Below are 10,974 nucleotides of genomic sequence, written 5' to 3' on the forward strand. Positions count from 1 at the left end.
TTTGTTTGTTTTTCCTCTGATGGGCAAGGCAAGCAAGTGAGGTGGTAATCCTGTCTGCTGATGACTGGATTTGTATTTTTGTTTTGTTTGTTGTTTAGATGAGGTGAACAACCTCCTCTGGTGGTTGGGTGATGCCAGGTCTTGTATTCAAATGGTTTCCTTTGTGTGAGTTCTCACCGTTTGATACCCCCTAGGTTTAGTTCTCTGGTAGTCTAGAGTCTTGGAGTTAGTGCTCCCACTCCAAAGGCTCAGGGCTTGATCTCTGGTCAGGAATGAAGATTCCACAAGTGGTTTGTTATGGCATTAAGTGAAATTAAAACAAATATCCAAAAATGAGAAACCAAAGATGTATCCCAGACAAACTGCAGTTACAAAATCAGGCAAATAATAATTAAAATAATGGAATATACACATATACATATACACCCATGACCAAAGTCAAAACCGTCCAACAAAAATAAAGTACAATAGATTGATCTGGCAAACAAAGGAAACCAAAATTTATATCTACAAGTTAAGAACAAAACTAACTAAAGCACAAACTGGACAACTAAACTAAAGCAAGGTGCCAATTGGAGAATAAAGCAATGAAAATAAAGCTAACAAAATGTTGAGAGGAAAGGAAAGAAAGAAAAGAAAGAAAGAATAGATTTGCAAAGTTAAATAGAGGTAGATGTAGAAGATTTATATACATTAAAGATTAACTGCAAGGGGCAAAGAACAGTAGGAAAAGCAAATGAATAAATGTAGAAAAATAATAATAGGTTTAAAAATTAAAATTAAAAAAGAGAAAAGAGCATAAAGAAAAAAAAAAAAAAAAGGAAAGCTCCACAGAACTGCAAAAGCCCAACATAGAGGCAGAGGTTTATAACAGCTATAAAATATGTGACTGAGGAAAAAAAAAAAAAAAAAACCCTCGAAAGCTTAATTAGATTTCATAGTGCCAATAAAATCGACAACTACAACAGAGGGGGGGGGAATGAAAAGAGAAAAAATCCAAAAGAATTGACAGAACAAGTCAAAACATGAGTTTTTCTTGAGTCCCTGCTGTCAGAGTCCTTTCCCGCACTGGGAGTCACAGTCCGCCTCACCTCCCTAGGATGCCTTCCAACATTGTGCCGATCTCTGGACCTGCTGTGAGGGCAGCTCAGATTCTAATCTGGTCCTTCTCCTATGTGTTCTTGCCTCCAGTGTCCACAGCTGTCAAAACTAGTGCGTTTTCTTTTGTAGGAGCTCTCAGTGATCTTTTATATATTCCATAGACACAGAATCTGCCTAGTTGATTGTGTGGATTTAATCTGCAACTTGTACAGCTGGTGGGAAGGCTTTGAGTCTTCTTCCTTAGCCACACTGCCCCTGGGTTTCAATGGTAGTTTTATTGCCACCTCTGCATGTGGGTCGTCCACTGGGGTTTGCTCCTGAGGCTGCTGTGGAGGACTTGGGTCTGCCCCAGTGAGGGCCAGAGGTGTGGAGGTGGTGCAGCTGCTTGGGTTGCAGGGGTTCTGACAGCACCAGGTACTCAAGGGAGTTGGCAGCTAGGGCAGCAGGAAATATAGTGCTCTAGAAGGGTATTGCAACCAGTATTGGCCAGTACGCTCTAGATTCTTGCCTGGAGAACCCCGCCTCCCTGACAGAGTAGCCTGGCAGGCCACAGTTCACAGGTTCGCAAAGAGTTGGACACGACCGAAGCGATCCTGTGTGCATAGACACAAGAGTTTTTCTGCCTGTGGCAGCTCTGTCCCAGTGAGAGTTGAGCGTGAAGGTGGTGCAGCAACTTGGCTTGTGGGGACCCTGGTGGTGCCAGGTGTGCAGGGACACGGACTGCCTCTGCCACAGGAGATATGGCCCTATCAGAATCTTTTTTCAAGCCTCTTGTAGCTGGCAATCAGAAGGGCTCTTTGGCCAGTCTTTCTCTGTGCTCTGCTTGTTCAGGCACTTAGATGGCTCCCTTGCCCGGGGTGCTTCTCTGTTGTTCAACAGGTCAGGCACATAGAGGAACCCCCCTAGCTGGGGTCCTACTGTGTAGATTGGCACACCATACACTTAAAGGGGCACCCTGGCTGGGGTCCTACACTGTAGTTCAGCGTGTCAGGCATTTGACAGGCCAGTCTCTCTATTATTCAGCTGCTGATGCTGGTGTGTGGGGAGAGAGAGGCTATGGTGATGGTTCCATCCTCTGCGCATGACTCAGCAGTATCGCCTTGCTTCCATGGCTGCCTGGCTTTCCTCCACAGCCATTTCCCACCACAATCTCCTCCCTCACCTCCCCTCACTCCATGTCTCCACAATCAACAGCAGCCCTCGCCCTGGGATTGCTTCACAATCCCTAAACTCCAGCTTCCAGCCTCTGCGTCTTCTAGGGGACCTGCATCCCTGTCTGGGGTATGTATGGCTGTGGCAAGGACTGTCTGATTCTCATTCCATTTAGGCTGCCACAGATCAGCTGTTTCACTCACAACCTTAAACGTTTCTCCTCTGACTCAAACAGTTGCCCCGATGTGGGGCTGGGACCCCTGCCCCCTGCTTCATTTCCCCCACCTGCTAAGGGCAGGTAAGGGTAGGTCCAGTCTTACTAACTGTAAGGTCCGGAGTTAGAGTAGGCGAGGTTCAGAAAAAGAACGAGACTGGCACTCTACGGGAACAGATCACCTTTAATGAGGCCAGAAGGGGCAGCAGTCAGATTAGCAAGCTGCTGCCACTCCAGTACTCTTGCCTGGAAAATCCCATGGATGGAGGAGCCTGGTAGGCTGCAGTCCATGAGGTCGCTAAGAGTCGGACATGACTGAGCGACTTCACTTTCACTTTTCACTTTCATGCCTTGGAGAAGGAAATGGCAACCCACTCCAGTGTTCTTGCCTGGAGAATCCCAGGGACAGAGGAGCCTGGTAGGAGGCCGTCTGTGGGGTCGCACAGAGTCGGACACGACTGAAGCGACTTAGCAGCAGCAGCATAGAACTTGTGGAGAAGGAGATGGCAACCCACTCCAGTATTCTTGCCTAGAGAATCCCAGCAACAGAGGAGCCTGGTGGGCTGCCGTCTGTGGGGTCGCACAGAGTCAGACACGACTGAAGCGACTTAGCATGCATGAATGCACTTATCTAAGAAAAGAGTAAGTATATATAGGCATGTATGTAGAAAGCTACTGTCTTAAGGGGGCCTGTTCTTCTCCAAGGTTGCTGGGAGTAGTTATCTCTTAAACAGCTGGGGCAAGGAGTTCTGGAGATCGGTCAGAGGCTGGGCCAGCTTGGAGCTGGGTGTAATCAACCTAATGTCTATTTTTCATTTGGGTAAGAGAGTTCTTTGTTTTGCCTAAAATGGTGGGGAGGACCTGGAGGGGAGTTTTAACTCCAGGCTACCTTGAGCCATGCAACTTTCCTTCACTAACACTCCAGTTTTTTCCCCCTAGTTTCTTCATCTTACTGAGTTTTGCATGGTTCTAAAATTTGTATGCAGGTCAGGAAGCAACAGTTAAAACTGGACATGAAACAACAGACTGGTTCCAAATAGGAAAAGGAGTACATCAAGGCTGTATATTGTCACCCTGTTTATTTAACTTATATGCAGAATTTAACTTATCATGCGAAATGCTGGGCTGGAAGAAGCACAAGCTGGAATCAAGATTGCCGGGAGAAATATCAATAACCTCAGATATGCAGATGACACCACCCTTATGGCAGAAAGTGAAGAGGAACTAAAAAGCCTCTTGATGAAGGTGAAAGAGGAGAGTGAAAAAATTGGCTTAAAACTCAACATTCAGAAAACAAAGATCATGGCATCTGGTCCCATCAGTTCATGGGAAATAGATGGGGAAACAGTGGAAACAGTGTCAGACTTTATTTTTTGGGCTCCAAAATCACTGCAGATGGTGACTGCAGCCATGAAATTAAAAGACACTTACTCCTCAGAAGAAAAGTTATGAACAACCTAGATAGCATATTGAAAAGCAGAGACATTACTTTGCTAACAAAGGTCCGTCTAGTCAAGGCTATGGTTTTTCCAGTGGTCATGTATTGATATGAGAGTTGGACTGTGAAGAAGGCTGAGTGCCGAAGAATTGATGCTTTTGAACTGTGGTGTTGGAGAAGACTCTTGAGAGTCCCTTGGACTGCAAGGAGATCCAACCAGTCCATTCTGAAGGAGATCAGCCCTGGGTGTTCTTTGGAAGGAATGATGCTAAAGCTGAAACTCCAGTACTTTGGCCACCTCATGTGAAGAGTTGACTCATTGGAAAAGACTCTGATGCTGGGAGGGATTGGGGGCAGGAGGAGAAGGGGATGACAGAGGATGAGATGGCTGGATGGCATCACTGACTCGATGGACGTGAGTCTAAGTGAACTCTGGGAGTTGGTGATGGACAGGGAGGCCTGGCGTGCTGCGATTCATGGGGTCTCAAAGAGTCGGACACGCCTGAGCGACTGAACTGAACTCAACTGATATATTCTTTTCCTCTTGTCAGGTACTCCTGTCCACTTTCAGCTGGTGTTCTGAAGGCACTTTTGTGTCTGAAGGTGTATTCCTGATGTATCCATGGAGATGTACTCCATGCCCACCTATTCCTCTGCCATTTTGTTCTCTCTGGAGAGTGGTCTTTTGGGGCGCAGGCCTTGAGTGGGTATTGGAGGCTCACGGAAACATGTGCTTTGATTGCCTTCATTAAGGTCCGGATTCCTCCACCTCTTTGCTTAGTCCGCCAGGAACAGTGCCAATCAGTGAATAAGGTCCTAACTGTCAGACCTTTCATACACTGAAAAGACGGTACAGTGAAAGAGTTGATCCCAGGCTTCTCCCATTTTCCATTGTTTTGTTTGTTTGTTTGTTTTCATCACAGACCCATCGTTCAGAAGAACTGCTTGCTGGGAGCTTGTGATGCGTGTTGGCGTGCAGGCCCTTGGAAGCCCTGCACCACAGCCTGTGGCCGAGGCTTCCAGTCTCGGAAAGTTGACTGTGTCCACCCAGGGAGCTGCAAGCCGGTGACTAAGACACGCTGTGCACCCGGGAAGAAACCCGCTTCCTGGCAGCACTGCCTGGGGCCTTCCTGTGACAGTACGTACCCCTCACAGGTATCACAGCTGCCCCCAAACCTTGTCCTAACCTGACCTCAGGGAGCCAGGCTTGTCAGGGTGTCGTCCACAGGGCCATTCTGAACGGGTGTGGGATCTTGGGATGTTGGGGGAGTAGCTGCTTTGATGTGGGTGTGGCTCGGTGTTCTTTAGAGAAAAACCAGTTGAGGGAGTAGGATGGCCACACCGATCACCTCTCCACAGAATCCCTCCTGCCTGGAGACTCAGCCCCTCTGCCAGGGCTTCCCTGGATGGGGTTGGGCAGGCATGCCAGTGTCCTGAAGTTCTATGTGAAATGGAATCATGTACGTATTTTTCTAGAAACCAGGTCCATAGCTTTCCCAGGGTCCATGATGCCCCCAAAGCTAGTGAGAGGAGCAGGTGGCCTGAGGAATCTGAAGTCCCCACAGGGCAGCAAGAAGCCACCTGGCCCAGCTAAGAAGTGGGTCCAGGGCCCTTTTTTAAAAAATGTTATTTATCTATTATTTTTGGCTGCACTGGGTCTTCGTTGCTGCACAGGCTTTTTCTCTGTAGCTGTGATGAGTTGGACCTACTCTCCAGTTGCAGTGCACAGACTTCTCATTGAAATATCTTCTCTTGTTTCGGAGCATGGGCTCTAGGGTGTGGGGGCTCAGTGGTTGTCGCTCCCAGTCACTAGAGCATAGACCCATGTGGTTCACAGGCTTAGTTACCCCATGGCATGTGGGATCTTCCCGGACCAGGGATTGAACCCCGTATCTCCTGCATTGTCAGGCAGATTCTCATCCACTGAGCCACCAGGGAAGCCCTCAGGGCACTTCTGACTCTAGTGCAGAGCAATGACCCTAACCCAAGCCTAGTTACTTTGCTTCACTCTGATCTCGGTTTCTACTTTTCATAAAACTCTAGGTCTCTAATGAGCTCCATGTTAAATGGATATGTATATATATATATATTTTTCAGGAGACTGCACAGACACAACTCACTACTGTACGTTTGTAAAGCATCTTCATTTGTGTTCGCTAGACCGCTACAAACGAAGGTGCTGTCAGTCGTGTCAAGAAGGATAAAACTTTGTGGGGGTCATTATGCTGCTGTGAAGGTAAAACAAAAATGTAAAAACTCGTTTTTCCCCCATGTAGCTTGATCCAAAACATGTGTAATACTTCTCTAAAAGTCTCTCGATTCTACGATCAAACCAAAGTCGATGCAAAATCACCACTGTTAACATTGGATGCTGTCATGTCCCCATGACTGGTTTTTAATTCCAACTCTTTTAAGTGATATATTCCAGGACTAACATAAAATCCCATAAGTAGCAGGCACGCCTTTGCACTTGGGACCTCGGGAGACCCCCAAGGTCACCAGTGCACTGTCACTGGCTGCCTCTTCCTGTTGTTTGTAGACGAGCACAGAGTGGGACATCCTGAAGACTTGGCAAACACAGCAGCTGGTGGCTTCTCTCAGTTCTAGGGTTGCAGCAGGTTGATAAGGCATCTACATTTTAGAAGCTCTGGCCACTAGTCGTTAAGATGTTGGCTCTGATGACATTTCTATGGATTGTAACGTGTCATCTGTGAGAGAGAGTCACTCTGGACAGGCTTGTAACCCTGACTGACCCAGAGGTCCTGGGGGGAATGGCACCTTGTCCTCGCTCTTAAGAGAACCTGTGGAAGGAAACACAGAGTAAACGTGGCTGCCGTTTCACAACTGTGGAAGGAAATGTGTGAGCGAATGAGGGATCTTAGAATTCAAAGGAGAGGGAAAGTCCACCTTGTCTACTGATTTTGAAGTATATTCAAAGCGTCCTTTTAAGAGCTGTGAATGAGACTTTTCTAAGCACTATTCTCTTGCACACAAACAGAAAATCAAAGTCTTATAAGACCTAATTTATGCAGAAAGTAATATTCCTAAGGATTTTTATTTTGGAAAAACTGTAAGAAAGTAATGTAACTACGAAACATGATAGCTGACCAGAGTCATTTATAGTAAATAACTGTTTTAGTTTGAACTGATTTTTCGGTGAATCCAAAGTGAATTAGGGTTGAGCTGTAATGTACAGTTAGGATGAGGGGTTAGAGTTGGGGTTTGGTGAGTAAGTTTAGGGTTGGTTTTAGTTTCAGGGTTGGGTTAGTTGAGAATGGAAGTTAAGTTGGGGTTGAGGCTGGAGTTGACTTTATGGATTAGGGTTAGGTCAGAGTTGGTGTGGGTTTGGGTTTGGGGTCAGTGATGGTGTCAGGGTGAAGATGAAGTTTGGAGTGAATGTTATACGTTCTAAAGCTGGGGCTCTTTCCTTCCATCTTACCAGTTACGGCATTAGTTGGCACCCAGCCCCAAATAAGTGGTCATACGTCTTTCTTTGGGGTCACAGCTGCCTGCAGCCTGTGGCAGCAGAGTCTGCTGAGGCAGGTGTGCTGGCCCTAGTCCCTGGTCACACGTAAGTGAACAGTGGGCTCTGGCTTTGGGTGTGTCTAGACAAGCGTGCTGAGTCCCTGCCATATCCTGAGCACTGCAGCTCTTGTTGTCACTGCAGCCTCACTGACACCAGGATGAGCGCTACTGTACTGGAGGGTGTGGCAGTGGGAGTGGGTACAGGGAGGTGACGAGGACACGCCAGCCCCTGAGTTGTTTATCACCAATCACACTTGATTGCTGGAGGTTTTGAGTTAAAAGAGAGAGCATTTGTACAATACTCTTTGTATATATTTTTATATGACTTATAGGTGCAATATTTTATTTTGTACAGTATGTAATAAAGATATGGGACATATATTTTTCTTAGCAACAAAATTTCCTATTAAATTTCTTCATCTTTGTAGTTAAAGTGACTATTTTTCATGTGCTGGTGTACCATTTGTCTTTGATATCATTCAAATGACATTGCTGTGTACTGTATTTTACTACTGTTTCTATCACATAAGAGTTCTGTCATGATTCTGACTAGTAATTCAAAAATAAATGTACTTTGATTATTCAGTGGCATGGCCTGGGGTAATGTCACCTTGGCGGCATTTCTGTGGGTCCAGGTGGGCTGGACCCTGGTGAGCTCAGTGCTCTGGGCTGAACTTGGGAGTGTGGGTTATAGGACTCAGAAAAGAACACACAGAGATCCACTCTCACTCCCTTGTCCTGGACGCTTACTTCCTGTGAATCACAGCTGAGAGAATGTCAAGGGGGGAAGAAGCTCCAAGTGTGCGACCTGGAGCAGGAATGGAGGTGGGTGGTAGGTGGGAAAGCAGCAGCACAGAAGAACTAACACCCGTTTGGTTTTGGTTGAGTAACCGCTCCCGATACCATCCAGCTCTTATACAGTTGATGGGTTTGAACTGCTTGGGTCCCCTTACACACAGATTTCTATGACTGGTAAATACTACACTATCCAGGGCCAGATAAAAAAACTCATGGATGCGGAACGGTGAACACAGAGGAACTGAGCGTACCAGAGGGTCAACTGCAGGTTATACATGGATTTTCCGTGGCAGGGAAGGCTGGTGCCTCAACCCCCCGCCGCCCAACCCCAAACCATTGTTTAAGGCTCAACTGTATAGCGCTTCAAGATTAGCAGTGAGTCTTTCTACAGGAAATTCATGTTGTGGGAATTGAAATTCCCCCTGGAGTTTCCAAGGTCACATGAGATAAGCAATGGAGCATGGCAGGTGTTTCAACAGTGTACTGATACTTCCTTTTCTTTTTTTTCCCTTCATTCCTTCCCTCCTTCCATCCCTTCTTCCTCCTACTTTCCATCCTTCCATATATATACATATAGATATAGGTATTGTGCACACATATCTCCTGTATCTATGAATTCACACTGAATTAAGTCTTGGATACCAGTCCAGCACCATAAGGGTCATGATTATAGTAAAGGTATAGTATGATTATACCTTTTTCTCTCTTTTTTTTTTCTGCCAATTTCTTTCTCTGACAGGGAGGGAGCCTGGCTCTGATTATCAGCAGTGGATTTTCTTGGTGACTCTAGTATACACATCAAGTAGTCCCAGAACTGATGATGCATACACCCTGCAAAAGGAAAAAATATGCCCAGTGTGGGTACAGCGTTCTTCCTGTCTGTTTCCTTAGTGCCTTCAGTCAGAACCCTCTTCCAGGGTGACTCAGCTCACCCTCTTTCTTCTTGGCCCCTTCAGTGCGGTTACGGCATTCATCTGCTGTACAGTTATACTCTTGTCACAGCTTACGTGCCTTCTTGGGTTCTCCCCACCTCCTGGGTGATGGTTATCATTTGACATGCAGTCAAGTTGGCTCTGTGGTTTACACTTCTCGGGTGTGTGTGTGTGTGTGCACGTGCACTCTTTAGTGTCTGACTCTTTACAGACCCAATGGATAGTAACCCACCAAGCTCCTCTGTCCATGGAATTCTCCAGGCAAGAATACTGGAGTGGGTAGCCATTTCCTTCTCCAGGATCTTCCCAGCCCAGGGATTGAAACTTCATCTCATAAATCTCCTGCCTTGGCAGGTGGATTCTTGAGCACTGGCACCAGCTGGGAAGCCCCTATAGTTCTTATAGTTTTAACAAATACAGTGGTTTTCAGCCACCACCACGTTTTCTCACCTAACAGCTCCATTACCCCCCAGATTCCTTTATCTTCCTTTTTGGTAATCAGTAATTTCTCCATCCCAACCAGCCCCCTGGCAATTACTGATATATTTTCTGTCCCTACAATTTTACCTTTTCCAGAACTTCATGCAAGTGTGATCATACATTATGTGGCCTTTGAGGCCCAGCTTCTTTCACTGACCAAAACACCTTTAAGATTCATGCATAATATTGGGCAAATCAACAATTTGTTCCTTGAATTGAGTCCATCTGAGTATACTAGAGATGTGTGTCATTTTTCCATATGACAGATGGGGAAAATGACACACATCTCTAGTATGACACACATCTCTTGTATGCTCAAGCAGACGCAGCTTGAGACTCAATTGTACAAATGTTATACGATTATATGAGTAAAGTTTATAAATGTGTAAACTTTTGTGTAAAACAAGTTTTCATTCTTCTTTGATAAACACCTGGGAGTGGATTTGCTGGCTATATGATACGTGCATGTTTAGAAGAAACTGTCAAACTGTTTTCCACCAGTGACATACAGATGTTCCAGCTGCTCACATCCTCATCAGTACTGGAAACTGTCATGTGTCTGTATTGTACATGCGTTGGCTTCCCCAGATGGCACCAGTGGTAAAGAAGCTGCCTGCCAATGTAGGAGACATAAGAGATGCAGGTTCATTCCCTGGGTTGGGAAGATCCCCTGGAGGAGGGTATGGCAACCCACTCCAGTATTCTTGCCTGGAAAATCCCATGGGCAAAAGAGTCTGGCAGGCCATAGTCCATGGGGTCACAAAGACTTGGACATGACTGAGTGACTAAGAATGCATGCAGTCCAATGGTTACAACTTTGCGGTATGAGTTTGATCCCTGGTCAGAGAACTAAGATCCCACATGCCATGAGGCCAAAACACCAAAACATAAAACAAATATTGTAACAAATCAAACCCCATCCATCAGATCCCTCCCCACAGGAGACAGGAGAGAGCCCAACTCCTGCAGGACATTCAGGAAACTTATCTGCACAGGGACCTGACCACACTGAACACTGGCTAGTTCAGGGCACTTACTATTCTATCCTAAGCTTCCAGGTCATGATTACAGGGACCAAAAGTTCTTCTTGGCCCTTCTGTAAATGTGCAGTATCGTCAGTGCAAGAGGATAATACCCTCTTTTTGCACTTCTGCCCTGCAGTGCAGCAATTCTTGCTCTTCAGAATGATCGTGCTAATTCTTCAGTCATTAACTCCAACTGCTACATGGTACACACTTCTCTAACTGGAGAGGATGCAAAACAGAGGGCGATACATCTTTCTGGAGAAATAAAGTTAATGAAAACTATGAAGAACCAGAGTTGGCAAAAACTAT

General features: G+C 46.0%; 1 protein-coding gene across 1 annotated transcript in view; it reads left to right on the top strand.

Annotated features, from left to right (window-relative positions):
* LOC102277636 (ADAMTS-like protein 3) overlaps positions 1 to 8,014 on the top strand; it is a 111,077-nt gene extending 103,063 nt beyond the window's left edge. Inside the window, exons 13-14 of the mRNA XM_070358201.1 lie at positions 4,829 to 5,060; positions 6,003 to 8,014. Of these exons, the coding sequence (XP_070214302.1) occupies positions 4,829 to 5,060; positions 6,003 to 6,041 (271 nt within the window). The 3' untranslated portion in view covers positions 6,042 to 8,014. The remainder of the gene's footprint in view (positions 1 to 4,828; positions 5,061 to 6,002) is intronic.
* The last annotated feature ends 2,960 nt before the right edge of the window (positions 8,015 to 10,974 follow it).

This window comes from Bos mutus, chromosome 21 (assembly GCF_027580195.1).
Source record: "Bos mutus isolate GX-2022 chromosome 21, NWIPB_WYAK_1.1, whole genome shotgun sequence".
NCBI classification, from domain to species: domain Eukaryota; kingdom Metazoa; phylum Chordata; class Mammalia; order Artiodactyla; family Bovidae; genus Bos; species Bos mutus.